The 15,439-nt window shown below is 41.5% G+C and overlaps 1 protein-coding gene across 2 annotated transcripts in view; it reads left to right on the top strand.

Annotated features, from left to right (window-relative positions):
• Positions 1-15,439, top strand: part of LOC141127245 (keratin, type II cytoskeletal 80-like) — a 94,074-nt gene that overhangs the window by 2,710 nt on the left and 75,925 nt on the right. For both annotated transcript variants that reach the window (XM_073613516.1, XM_073613517.1), the window contains exon 2: positions 4,081-4,289. In XM_073613516.1, the coding sequence (XP_073469617.1) occupies positions 4,081-4,289 (209 nt within the window). The remainder of the gene's footprint in view (positions 1-4,080; positions 4,290-15,439) is intronic.

Below are 15,439 nucleotides of genomic sequence, written 5' to 3'. Positions count from 1 at the left end.
GATGGGACACTATTCCTCAAACTGACACCAACGATAAGGCACTATTCCTCCCACTGACACCGGCAATGGGCACTATTCCTCCTCCAATACCAAAGATGTATTGTTTACTTCCACTGACACCAGTGATGGGGCACTCTTCTTCCAAATTGACACCAAAAAAAGGCACTATTCCTCCCACTGACACCAGCGATGGGGCACTATTCCTCCTCCTAATCCCAAAGATGCACTGTTTACTTGCACTGAAGCCAGCACAATTTCTACTCCCAATTGCCACAGTCAGGCCCCCCTAAAGTCTGAAGGACAGTAAACTGGCCCTTTGTTTATAAAGTTTGGAGACCTCTCCACTACATGGTTGAAGGTAAATCTAAAGGAAATCCAACAACAAAAGTTACAAGTCAGATTTCCGACAACTCCTGCAACAAAAATGTCATTTTTGGTAAGATACTCCCAATAGGAAATCAGATCTAAAAGGGATGCAGACCCTGCAATTTTCCTCATTAGAGCCCTGCAGGTGCAGCAGCTGATTTATAATTATGAAACCAATCCCATTAGATATATTTTTCACATGGACACAGACAAACACACAGGGATTTCTTCAGAATAACACAATGTAGGAATCTGCTACAAAGTTTATTAAAATCCTTGCAATGTACATAGATCACCCAGAGGGGAATGTATTTTTCTCAACAAAAGTGGAGTTGTTCTTTAAGTAAAAGCCTATTTAATGTATAACTAAAGCCAAAACCTTTTAGTTTTGGATAGAGAGGAGGTGGATTAGAACCCCTGTCAAGTTTTAATTGCTGCTTGTGCTCCCATTAGGAAGATTCACACTCTATTTTTCCTGTTTACCGTTATCATTGAGAGTGAAAGTGAAAGATTCCAAATTTTGGATTGTCATCAATTTTTCTAATGGGGGGCCCTAGCTCTGTTGGCCCTGGTGACAACCAAGGATTCCCTCACTTTGGAGGGATTTCCTCTCACTTCCTGTTTTGGCTATGGAACAGAAAATGACTGAAAATGTTGGCAATAGGACACAGGTCGGAAAAAAAGAACAAGGGGTTATAACCCTACCTCACTCTTTCCAAAAAAAAAGTTTTTTTTTTTTAATTCTACATTAAGCTGGCCATTCATAGTGAAATCTGGATACCATATACTTTGCTAAAGCAATTTGTATCATAAACAATTGCCATATATGTTTTAGTAAATAACCGTTTTTTATTCTTGTTTTACATTTTAGCACTTAGCTTCTTTTAGCCACTTCCCGTTTACACACATGCGCTTCAGTGGCCAGTGCATGTCATTTCTTTATACCTGCTTCCTGTTATTGACAACAGCACGGTGCCTGTGGATTGAGCGTTGGCATAGCCAACTAAAGTCTTAAAGTGGTTCTAAAGACAAAAGGTTGTTATATCGTAATGCATTATATGCATTAAGATAAAAAAAAAAACCTTCTGTGTGCAGCAGTCCCCCCTCAGCCCCCCTAATACTTACCTGAGCCTCATTTGGATCCAGCGACGTTACACTAGAGACTCCGCTGTCTGGGTCTCTCCCTCCTGATTGGCTGAGGCACACAGCAAGCACCATTGGCCCCTGCTGCTGTCAATGAGCCAATGAGAAGAAAGAGGGGTGGGGCCAGGCTGCGGCTCTGTGTCTAAATGAACACGCAGAGCAGTGGCTCAGCTCGGGTGCCCCCATAACAAGCTGCTTTCTGTGGGGGCACTCGGCAGGAGGGAGGGGCCAGGAGCGCCAGGGAGGGACCTGAGAAGAGGAGGATCTGGACTGCTTTGTGCAAAAACACTGCACTGAGCAGGTAAGTATAACATGTTTGTTATTTTTAAACAAATAAAAACAAGACTTTACAATCACTTTTGAGTTGAATTGAAAGCAAAATCTTTTTTTCACTTTTGATGGAGTAAGGGACAGTTATAACCCCAGCAGTTTTCGTTTTGTTTTTTTTCCATCTGTGTCTAATTGGGAAGATTTCCCTTTTCAAATGGAGGAAAATCTCTGGTGGTTACCAGGGTCACCGGAACTGGAGTTTCTAGTTGAAAGACTTCCCCTCTATTCTTGTTCCGGAGTCCACTCAAAATGTGGGATTTTCTTTCACTTTTGGTGACACTGTCACCAAAAGTTGCTGTCTCAGGGACACTGAAAGCAATAAAAACCTGACAGGCCATTCATTATTTTTCTTCCACTTCACAGTCATGTGCCACTTTGCATTGGTCTATCAAATAAAATCCCAATAAAATACATTTATGTTTTTTTGTAACATGACAACATTTGGTAAATTTCAAGGGGTATGAATACTTTTTCAAGGCACCGTACATAAGTGGTCCATATAGTGAACTTGGTGTTGAGTTATTCGCTTTAAGGTCAGCACAGAGGACAAGCGGGCACGTCTAGAGGAAAAGAGATTTCATCTCCAAATACGGAAAGGTTTCTTCACAGTGAGAGCTGTGAAAATGTGGAATAGACTCCCTCCAGAGGTGGTTCTGGCCAGCTCAGTAGATTGCGTTAAAAAAGACCTGGATTCTTTCCTAAATGTACATAATATAACTGGGTACTAACATTTATAGGTAAAGTTGATTCAGGGAAAATCCGATTGCCTCTTGGGGATCAGGAAGGAATTTTTTCCCCTGCTGTAGCAAATTGGATCATGCTTTGCTGGGGTTTTTTGCCTTCCTCTGGATCTGTGCGTATAGGATTGTGTATATGGGATTGTGTGATTTTATTCATTTTTTAATTGGTTGAACTAGATGGATTGGGTCTTTTTTAACCTGACTAACTATGTAACACATTTAGCTTTGATATCACTTTTCAAAAATGATAATGTTGTAACACATAATAATTTAATTGGTGATGTTCATTTATGATGGAGGGAATTCTCCTCCAAAAAGGGGAATAGGCCACTGGTTGCTGGCTGAAAGGAGAATTTTGCACAGGTAATCAGAGTGTTCATCTATTCTCTGGGGGTCTGAGACAACTAGGTGCCCCATATTAATGACAGAGATGGTTCCCCTCTTGGGGGGAGGGGGGGGGGCAAAGACATTACTGAGGAATGAGTGAAGGGGATTGTGGGAGACATTGTTGCTATAGATGCCACATTTCAAAATGTGCATCAACTTGTGATCAACAGTGACCCATGGAGGAAATATTTTGGATTTTTTTTTTTGGTTTACCATGCTTAAGTATGTGCATGATCATGGTCTACTAAATTATTTTCAACACACAATAAACTCATAGGGCGATGAGCTGTGGCCCAATTCCTGTGTCTTCAGTGGTGGGATAAAATAACTTGTGCTTAGGGGATGAAATGATTTCCCATAAGGGAATGAAAGTTATGCCAGATCACCAACCTAGCATGTACAGTATATCTTGTAGGCTGAGTGGCTCATTACAAGCTCCAGGGTGATGGCCATAGCTCATTACATTCCAGCTAATCAGTCATAAAAGGAAATTAATGACTGCATTCTAGGCTGCAGCAACTTTTCTCATTTTTTGATTAGTAGCAGGGGTCACTTCTGACATGTTTTCAGGTACCTGGTATGAAAGAGTGGTTACACAGGAGGTGAGAACCAATGTTTTTTGATCTACTCAACTATTATGAGCATCAGAGATCTCCACTTCACACTAATGCCCCTTGGGCTAACCTTCTTAGTAGAGGTATTCCCCAGGGGACCATCTGGGGTTAAAGAGGGACCCCATCCAACCAGTAGTAAAAAAAAAGCAAAGAATGCATTATTAAAAGGAATGTTGTCTGAATGAGGACATGAAGGCCGTATAAGGACAGCAGTGCACAGCACTGGTGATAAATGGTTAGGGACGCATTGAAAATAGAAGTGGATGTTATCTATCAGGAATGTGATGAGAAGTTTATTTACAGTATGAGTACAGCAAGTTATTTGGAAAATATGAGATAAAGGGATACATGTATACATCTGCTGCTGAAATCTGATGCAGACATGTGATATGAAGAACTGGTGACAAGCATGTCACGGGAGGATAATATCTATAACTGACAAATCAAGGAGCAGCATTCACACTTATGATCTAAATATGCTGTCAACCCTTGTTTTACAGATTCTATTTCTGGAAAAACAGCGTGAAATCCTGGAAGACCGCTTGTCCATGCTGAAAGTAGAAGATACTTCTGAAACAGACTTGGAGCCTATTTACCTGTCCTACATTAGTCGACTTCTCGGCCAAGTCAACAATGTAACCAAGAAAAACAACCAGACCCAGGGGAGCCTACTGGACATGATGGATTCAATCAATGATATAAAAGACAAGTTAGTGCTGGCTGTTGGGGTGTACTGATGGAAGTTTTATAAAAGGCAACTCTAGTCCAGAAAAGACCCCAACTTTAGAACTTGAGAACGAGGGAATCCTCCTTCTCCCCAATCCGCCCTCCCAGACTAAATTCTCTTCCTCCCCCCAAATCTTACCTCCCAGTACAACCACCATTCCAGTACAAATCCTTGCTCACCCAATTCTCCTCTGAAAATCCCCCAGCACAAATCTCCCTCCCCACAATCCCCCCTCCCAACACCACAAATTTCCCCTAAATTCCTCCTCTTGGCAAAAATTCTCTCCCCCCTTTAAGCACACATTCCCCCCATTCCCCTTCTAGGTCAAATCCTTTCCCCACTTCTAGCACAAATCCTCTTCTCCAAATCTCCCCTCCAGCACAAATTTTCTTCCACCCCCCCAAATCACCCCTCCCAGCACAACTCCTTATCCTGGCACATCCCCGTGCCCCCCAAATCCCCCCCAGCACAAATCCTCTCCACATTTCAAGCACAAATCCACCCGTCTTTTCATTTCTGCTGACTTGCCTGACTTCTCTACCTTGTAAACTCATCTAAGCATCCTGGCTATCAGCTTACAGTGAAGCCCCCATCGCAGAGCTAATTTCAACTTTCAGCTATCATGCAACAACGCAGTATAAAGATACATTGTAGATTTTAGATAACTGTACTAGCTTAAAAATAAAAATAACACTGCTAGTAGACATTTTTCAAATTTGTATAACAACTATAAAAATTACACTTGACAATTACAAGTCACTCTGCCATATAACAACTTTTCTTTCTAGAAGCTTAATACACTCTATATACTCTTACATACACGGCCGTCCTAACCCTCTTGCCTAGATATGTATTGTAGCTAAACTGTTTTCTTTTATATTGTAAAGCCTTTTTCAAACTATTGGCGCAATATAAATCCTGCATATTGACGATAATAATAGTACCACAGCAAGGCCCATTGCAATACCCAGGCCTTTTTTTCTCAGAAAATAGGTGCAGGAACTCAACCACGACCCCCAACACCCCCCCCCCCCCCACACTCTCCATACCACATTGAATAGTGGATGTGGTCAAATTTCACTAACAGTTGAAGTGTCTTAAAAGGGGATTAAATACCAGGAGTGCATTATGTACAGGATGCAGAGTTCGGGGGTTGTTACACACAGAGTGCATGGCTTAGCCTTCTGCAACAGGTGCCTACCTCTGCATCCCCTATTCACATCTCACTTTCACCCCTCTTCAGCTCTGACTTCTGCGTGAAACCCCTCTTCCACTGCCCCTATCTTCTTCCTCATTAAAAGCTCCACCATCTTCCACTTGTCTTAATTGTGTTGGTGTATTAAGCTGAAGCACCCAGGGGGCTCTAGTACCTAGCCACACACTATAGGTGGCTCTGCCTCTCTCACTTGCAGGGAAATCATCTAGTGGGGGTGTCAGCACCTACACCTCCCTTGTCTCCATCATACACTCAGTGGAAGCTGCTTAGGAGATCAGATCTGTGGGATCTGTTGGGAGACAAACTGTCACTTTTAAACACAGAAGCCAATCTTCTGTGTTTACAAGTGATAGTGAGGAGCAGGAAGCAAAGGGCCCGAGCCAGAGGTGGTGGAACTCAGTTTCACCAAGTTCCAGCTGAAAAAAAGCCCTGGCAACACTTGTCAATCTCATAGAGGCAACAAAGCCGTATTCTCTACTCATAGCTTTTGGAGAATGAATTTGACCTTCCCACAGTAGAGAACTTTTTATCTTATTGGAAAATACAACTGTACAATCAGAAAACAGGACAAACTATGATATTTGACACAACTATGGAGTGAGAAATAGGGCCAATTCCTGTAAAGATCCCTTACCAATTTTATTGTATAATATATTCGCTCCAAAGAAAAATAGGAAATGATAACCTCTAACCCCGTCAGCTCCCTTGCCTCCATTCTAAGTGATTCCAAACATACAATTGAGGTAAGCAGAGTGCACATATATCCCTGACACCTTCCTTGTTCTCTCAGCCCCTCTCAGCCTGAAATCATGTCATTTTCCTACCAAGAGGCTAAATTTATGCAGAGGGGTTAGCTTCTAGCAGTTTTTGTTCTTCGATGATTACACGACTGCACTGCAACCCTGAAAACATTATTTATTGTATCTGATTCTGAAGACATTGAATCAAGCATGCATTATGAGCAGATGCCTTCATTGTCTGCAGCTGATGCCCCAAGTTACAAAACAGAAGCAGAACAATACTTACCTAGGCCTGTGCTTACCACTCCTAAAGCATAATGAAACAATAGGCAGAAACAAAGAGGATATAGAGTTGATAACAGAGTAGTTTGATGTCTCTGGATATTTTAAACATTAGACACCCCTTTGCAGATGCCGGGTACCTGAATTACAGCTGCGGGAGTGTATTTTTGAAGCACCTGATTAGAGCCATAGGCTCTAATAGGCTTCAAAAAAAGGTGGACTCGGAGCGCAGAGGATTGTACTTGGAGTCCACCCAGGTGTGTTAGAAAAGCAAATGAATATTTGCTTTTCTAACACTGAACCCCCTCCCTGCCAATCAGAAAGCGTGGGTCTAATACCCATCATCTGATTGGCTGAAGGCATAGGCCCCTATTGGACACCTAGCAGAACGGAAGAGACACATGGGAAGCATGGAGGATACAGGAGCCAACCCACAGCTCGCCACCGTCACCCGCTGCCTGGCCACCAAGATGGGGTAAGTGCGGAGCAGGCAGCGGGCAGAGGTCACAGTGGCTGCATTTGATGGGGCACAAGTGGCTGCATATTATGGGCATAAGTGGCTGGATATGATGGGGCACAAGTGGCTGCATATGTTGGGGCACAAGTGGCTGCGTATGATGAGCACAAGTGGCTGCATATGATGGGCACAAGTAGCTCCATTTAAAGGGCACAATGGCTGCAATTGATGGCACAGTGGCTGCATTTGATGGCACAAGTGGCTGCATATGATGGGGCACAGTGGCTGCATATGATGGTCACAAGTGGCTGCATATGATGGGGCACAAGTGGCTGCATATGATGGGGCACAAGTGGCTGCATTTGATAGGCACAAGTGGTTGCATATGCTGGGGCGCAAGTGGCTGCATTTGATGGGCACAAGTGGCTGCATATGATGGGGCACAAATGGCTCAATTTAAAGGGCACAATGGCTGCAATTGATGGCACAGTGGCTGCATTTGATGGCACAAATGGCTGCATATGATGGGGCACAGTGGCTGCATATGATGGGGCACAGTGGCTGCATATGATGGGGCACAGTGGCTACATATGATGGGGCACAAGTGGCTGCATATGATGGGCACAAGTGGCTGCATATGATGGGCACAAGTGGCTGCATATGATGGGTCACAAGTGGATGCATTTGATGGGCACAATGGCTGAAATTGATCGCATATTGGCTGCATTTGATGGGGCACATTGGCTGCATTTGATGGCACAAGTGGCTGCATATGATGGGGCACAGTGGCTGCATTTGATGGGCACAACAGCTACAATTGATGGGGTTTTTTTTCAGTATTTTTCAGTTTTTTTGCGCACCAAAAATTTTTTGAGCACCAGCCGCCACTGGTGGGGGGATCTCGACTTCATTGTCGCGATCTCGCCTGAGCCTGGACCGGCACTTTGGCAGCAGCTGACAGCGGGCATCACAGGAGTCACAGTGCAGAATGGACTGTACTCCTGTGATCCATAGAAGAAGTACAGCCAAATGAGCTTTGGCTGTACTTCTCCTCAAGGCCCCTATTCACATCTGAGCATGTTGTAGCTTGTTTCCCTACACCTGAAAACACTGAACATTTAATTGTGTCTGTTCACATTTTAAAACTCAGTTGCTTGTACACTGTACACTTATGCACTGTACACACGGTCGGATTTTCTGACGGAAAATGTGTGATAGGACCTTGTTGTCGGAAATTCCGACCGTGTGTAGGCTCCATCACACATTTTCCATCGGATTTTCCGACACACAAAGTTTGAGAGCTTGCTATAAAATTTTCCGACAACAAAATCCGTTGTCGGAAATTCCGATCGTGTGTACACAAATCCAACGCACAAAGTGCCACGCATGCTCAGAATAAATTAAGAGACGAAAGCTATTGGCTACTGCCCCATTTATAGTCCTGACGTACGTGTTTTACGTCACCGCGTTCAGAACGATCGGATTTTACGACAACTTTGTGCGACCGTGTGTATGCAAGACAAGTTTGAGCCAACATCCTTCGGAAAAAATCCATGGATTTTGTTTTCGGAATGTCCAATCAGTGTCCGACCGTGTGTACGGGGCATTATAGTAGATGAGCTATTTCTTTAGCATAATCAGACATTTTCAGCCACATAGACTTTGAAGGGAGCTCATCTAAAAATGCACTACATGCTCATTTTCATGCATTTTGTGTATGTTTCAGTGCCTTGAGAATTCTTCCCCCTGCCAAGCTCAAGAAACAATCTCCTAAAGCTTGATATGTGTGCAAAATGTTTGCATAAAGCTTGTAAAACACATTAAAACCACCAGGAATAGACTCTGCTTAGGTATGAATACAGGCTAATAATCAGATTAGATTGTCTGACTGCAACATTCAGCTATTCTATAGTGAAACCATACCATAATAATAAAGGTTTAAGGGTCACATTTATTTAAACTATAGGCTTATTCATATCCTATAGAAAACTTTTTGTTGTGTGATTGATAAATCTACTTCACAGATTTTATCATATGTTCTTTTCTTGACATATACACACAGAAATTGTTATTGAAACATACACAAAGCACACAGACACACAAAGGAATTCTATCCTAAGACACACAGCGGTGTTTACCCAGTACTTATTGAAACATTTCATGTCCGAATAAACACAGTTTCTGTAGGGTATGGAGAGATCACTCCCAGTCTAGACAGCTTTTTGTTATATAAAAAGATTGTGAATTTTTGCTACAATTTTGCACTTTGCATGAAGCAGCCAGCCACACATAAAGGTGGAAAAAGATGACAACAGGTACAAACATATTATCTAGGCTTACTATATAAAGACACATAAAAGCAAAACAATTCAGACTATAGATGTATGTATATATACAGAATCTGAAAACTAGGGGTTTTGTGTTTCAGATATAATGCTCCAACTGTATTATATTTACAGCTGTGGACTTGGCACATCAATAATGTCTTGGTATGCAAGAAGTTAAAGCAAACTGATGGCTTTCAGAAAAAAGTGATAATTTCTCGGGGCTCTGAAGGTGCCCATGGTGGTTCCAAATTCCTGGGCTTTCCCATTTCTCCAGGAAGCTCAGGACCGCTGTATATTGCTTAAACTTTGAGAGCAGGAGAAAGTCAGGGAATGGACCCCCTCTGCAACTAATGAACCCAAAAGTGACAGGCATTATATCACTTCCGAGTTCAGAGTTTTCATTCCCTGGCTACTGTAGCTGGGGTGGCAGTTAATCAAGCACAATCTGTGCATGATTAGCTGCAATGGAGGACTAGGAAGACATTGAAGATCTAACAGACCCCTGATTTCTCCTTAACCGCTTGCCGACCAGTGCACAAAGATATACGTCAGCACAGTGGCAAGGCTGCGCAAATGGGCGTACAGGTACGTCCACCTTTAAGACGCTGCATTGCGGGCACGCGGGCCTGCCGCGTACTCCGTGCCCTGCATTGTGTGCCCGCGGGTCCCATGGATTGGATGTCCGCCGGTGTCCCGCAATCGTGTCACGGAGAGGCAGAATGGGAGATGCCTATGTAAACAAGGCATTTCCCCGTTCTGCCTAGTGACATGACAGAGATCTACTGCTCCCTGTCATCGGGAGCAGTGATCACTGTCATGTCAGTGGTAGCCCATCCCCCCCACAATTAGAATCACTCCCTAGGACACACAACCCCTTGATCGCCCCCTAGTGTTTAACCCCTTCCCTGCCAGTATCATTTATACAGTAATCACTGCATGTTTATAGCACTGATCACTGTATAAATGACAATGGTCCCAAAATAGTGTCAAAAGTGTCCGATGTGTCTGCCATGTCGCAGTCACGATAAAAAAAAAATGTAATAAATCTATCCCCTATTTTGTAGATGCTATAACTTTTGCGCAAACCAATCAATACACGCTTATTGCGATTTTTTTTTTTTTTTTTTTTTTTACAAAAATATGTGGAAAAATACATATCGGCCTAAACTGAGAAAGAAATTTGTTTTTTTAATATATTTTTTGGGGATATTTATTATAGCAAAAAGTAAAAAAAAATTGCTTTATTTTCAAAATTGTCGCTCTTTTTTTGTTTATAGCGCAAAAAATAAAAACCGCAGAGGTGATCAAATACCACCAAAAGAAAGCTCTATTGTGGGAAAAAAACAAAATTGCAAAAAAATTTGTATAATATTGTGTGTATTTGAATTTGATTAATTTTAGTGATTTTTTTCCCGAAAATATGAATTTAAAAAACACCTGTGCAAATATCATATGGCACAAAAAAAAAATGCAATTGCAACTATTTTATTCTCCAGAGTATGTTTTTGAAAAATATGCACTTCTCTAAAGTAGCTTTTAGCAAATATGCAGGTTTTGACATTCTGTATAGAGTAAGTTTTTTTTTTTTTCTTTTGCCATCGGTGTCTCATTGAGATTTTCCTTCTCTTCCTGTGCCATAGCCAAAACAGAAAGCGAGAGGAAATCCCTCCAGAGTGAGGGAATCCCTGGTTGTCATTAGGAGCCCCAGAACTAGCATCTCCATTGGAATATTTCCAATCTAATACTGTTCTGATGACAATCAAAAAATGTGCTTTTTTTCACTTGCAATAATAACTGTAAACAGGAAAAGTACAGAGGGTGAGTCCCTAATAGGAGCACAGATAAAAAAAAAAAAAAAAACTGGCAGGTGTTTTATCCCTTACACACTCTCTCCAGATATAACATTATAAAGAAAAAAAGTGAGTTTATGTATAGTTTCCTTAAAAATTATGCTTTAAAATTTTAAGCACCTGGTTGCAATACATACTGAATGCCAAAGTTACCACTGTCCTTATTGGCCCCTAAACCTTAGGTTGTGACGATGTACACCAATGTCTTCCACCACCAGCCTCTCTACAGCTTTAGCCACACATAATGAAGCATGAGAGGAAAGTTACAGAGCATAGAGGCAGCAGTTCTGCTTAGAGATCATTTCAAAAGGTCTCTATATCTGGATGCATTGAATTTTATCACAATAAGATACTAAAGCTAGTAGTAAAATTGCTTGGTAATGTTGAAGATGGTTCCCAATGCTACATTGGCTTTCACAGTTTAGAAACATACCTTGGCATTCTGTATGTATCCATGCTTAACCACTTCAGTTTCGGAAGGTTTATCCCCCTTCATGACCAGGCCATTTTTTGCGATACGGTTCTGCGTTACTTTATCCAACAAGTGCAACGCTGTACCCAAATAATATGTATGTCCTTTTTTTTCCCCACAAAAAGAGCTTTCTTTTGGTGGTATTTGATCACCTCTGCGTTTTTTATTTATAAACAAAAAAAACTGACAATTTTGAAAAAAAAAAGTATTTTTTACTTTCTGCTATAAAACACACCCAATAAAAAAATTTAATAAATCAAATGTCTTCATTAATTTAGGCCAATATGTAATCTGCTACATATTTTTGGTATAAAAATTTCCCAGTAAGCGTATATTGATTGTTTTGTGCAAAAGTTATAGCATCTACAAGCTATGGTATATTGTTTTTAGAATTTTTATTTATTTAAATTTTTTTACTAGTAATGGCTGCGATCAGCGACTTATAGCGGGACTGCGACAAATCAGACACCTAACTGACACTTTTGACACTTTTTGGGGACCAGTGACAATAATACAGCGATCAGTGCTAAAAAAAATATGCACTGTTGCTGTACTAATAACACTGGCAGGGAAAGGGTTAACATCGAGGGCAATCAAAGGGTTTATTGTGTTCCCTGTGAGTGCTTTCTAACTGTGTGGGGAGTGTTTTCACTGTGGGAAGGCAGAGATCTATGTTCCTGCTTAGCAGGAAGACCTGATCCCTGCATTCCCTTGTCACAGAACGGTGATCTGCCTTGTTTACATAGGCAGATCACCATTCTGCCTGTCTTCCGAATGATTGGTGGATCCGGGCGGAAATCACGCTGCTGGTGACCCTATTTGCCATCTGTCTGGCGTATCAGAAGAAAACGGACAGGCGGTCTGTTTTCATCTGATCTCCCCATTGAGGAGAGTGGGACTCTGACAGGCCTGTCTCGGCACAGTGAGTGGAGCTGTTATCCTCCTGCTCAGCGGGGATCAGCGGATCGATCCCCCGCTAAACAAGTGGACAAGCCCGTGTGAAAGGACCCTTACACTGATGAGCACATCAATAATAAACAATATGAAGCTCATTTTAATGAACTCCAGAAACAACTTTACAGCTACAGGTAATGTGGCCTAGTGCTTCTGATACCTAAAGTAGCTGATTGTTGGATGAAACTTAGTAAGGAAGGCAAGTATGGCTTTGGCTTTGTTCCAAAGTAAAATGTTGATTGATATGTGTAATTGCAGTGTTTAGGGTGAGTATTGCTCGTAATTAGAAAGTGTGTTAATATTTATTCTGTTATAATTATACTTATTTAGGTGATTCACAGTGTATTAGTTATATATAACTTCTAACTGGTGAATCTTCTATCTGAAAATACCAAAGTAATGGGAGGAACTGGTTTTGAAATAAATATTAAGTCCTGAATTAAATATTATTTTAATCTAAATTTCCATTATTAACATAATAGTCATAATCATATCATGTATTTATAAACATCTGTGTTACTCACTCTATAAATAAGAGTGCTAACTTTTAATTTTTTCACTAATTTGTATAATGATGATAATTATACCATTGCTTTAGAATGAACATAGAACTATTCATGCTTCCTTATAGAGAATGTAACCAATTGGCACTACTTCTGGAGATGGCATGTTATGTATGTTCACTAGCATGGCACATGGGATTTATTTGACTGCTTTCTGACTCAAGAAGTGGTCCCTCAGGTGCCCAAATCCAATTTCAGAGATGAAAACAGCCTACCATAGAAAGCATACAAATCCTGTGCTTTTGGACCTGATCCTGCATAATTTTACTAATGCACAGGATTTAGCCCATCATGAAACTAACAGAAAAATCTTGAAAAACCATTGTCATAAGCATCCAAGGAAGACAGGTGTATAGGCGCTCAAACCTTTCCACATAAAACCTCGCCCAGTGCTCAGACCTTGAGGCTGCTGACATATCCAACGTACCAGAGTAAGGAAAGGTATGGTCGGCACTCAGGATGACATCCAACATAGTATTTCTCGATTAAGTAAATATCTACATAGCTGTAAAACAGCCTATGCGTTTTGGGCGTTAGTCCTTGTCATAAGAATGACCTGGTACCTTGAGAAACATTCATTGGTATGTAGATATTTGTATCCTTGTCTTTTCGGGTGGAACGCTGGAGTAATGTCAGCAGATTAACAAAATTGCATTGTATCAGGTCCAAGAGTGTAGAAACCAGTCCCATCAGACCCCTCCTTACAAGAGTTTACAACCTAATGCCCCTGCTAGTCATACAAAGAAAAACATACATACGCTCTAGAGTCATTCTGGCTCGAAGACAGTCACATCATATCCAACCAGTATGTTTTTTAGACTGTAGGAACCTGGAGTAGCTAGAAGAAACAATATAAATATGTATTCAAACTTCATGCTCATTTCTGTGCTTCAAATCCACAGTGCTTTCACTTGGCTCCCATGCTGTGCATGTAAAACCAGAAATAAGTATTGTATTGCATAGTTCAGTAATGGTCTACAAAAGGTACTGACACTTTTACATAAGGGGTTTATGCAGCAACTTTACCCCTTTTAAACCTGCACTCCTGCTTAGACCCCATTCACACAGGGACGACTTGTCAGGCGACCTAGTCGCCTGACAAGTCGCCTCCCGTTCTGTACTATGGAGCCGTTCTAAGGGGAGCGACGCCAGTCGCTCCGACTTAGAAAAAGGTTCCTGTACGACTTCGGGGGCGACTTGGGGCGACTTGCATAGACTTCTATGCAGAAGTCGTTTTGCAAGTCGCCCGGCCATTCATTTGCAGGTCGCCTCGCTGAGGCGACCGGCAAGTCGTGTTGCCCCTGTGTGAATGGGGTCTTAAGGTAGCAGTGTTTTCAGCCCAGCTTTACAACCTGTCCATTTGATTGATGCCCTGGAAACAGTTAGCCAACTTTGTCTCCAGGGATTTCTATAGACGGAGAACCTCCCCCAAACTAGCTAAAAATGTATAGGTACCATAAAGCCAGCCACATGCTCGTACAAATTTTTAATTTTTTTTTTGTTTTCAGAATCTTTGCTCAATTTCCTAATAGATAGTGGGGTTAAATCAATGATTGCTTTTGACTGTAATGTCAAGAAAATTCAAAGGAGCAGAATGGAAACATTTTCTCAGACAAATTAAATCATACATATTGTAAGATGCATGTTCTAAACACAAAATTGAGTTAGCTAATGAATTTAGTTGACCCAACGAGAGCAAAATTGAATGCTCTGACGGTTCAGAAATTCTGTATGAGTGTTCAAATTAAATGTTGCTAGTATAGGCCCAGCTTTGTTGTTTGCTGGGTAAAAGTGGTTCACAAATAACTGTCTAACCACCCTAAAGCCACATGAACACTGACAAGGCTACCTGAATTCAAGGTAAACAGCCCTGGTGCATATTGCCATAAACTTACATACTGCTCAGTGCACTATCCAGCCCTGTCCAGGAACATCAACTGCCAGCCTCCCATAGAGTTTGGCAGGCTCCCGGAAGAGAGGCTGGAACCTGCCCTTTAAGGTCGCCTTGATTTTTTTATAACGAACATGCAAGATAACAACAAATTATAGTGGAGCTAAACTCTGCTATACTTTCCTCTTCTAACAACATGAGCCCCCTTGCTAACACTTCCATCTTCACCTGGTCGTCTTCTGGGTTTGACATCTTCGGCTCAGTGTACATGCAGAAGAACATTGCTTTTGGTGCTTTTATTGCAAAAGAGTCGCTAAATCAATAATAGCTTGCTTGCCAGCATTTAATATAATTCCATTTTAGTTTCTTGGATATGAATG

The sequence above is a fragment of the Aquarana catesbeiana genome, linkage group LG02, assembly GCF_042186555.1.
Source record: "Aquarana catesbeiana isolate 2022-GZ linkage group LG02, ASM4218655v1, whole genome shotgun sequence".
Taxonomy (NCBI): domain Eukaryota; kingdom Metazoa; phylum Chordata; class Amphibia; order Anura; family Ranidae; genus Aquarana; species Aquarana catesbeiana.
This window is presented reverse-complemented; position numbering and strand designations above follow the sequence as displayed.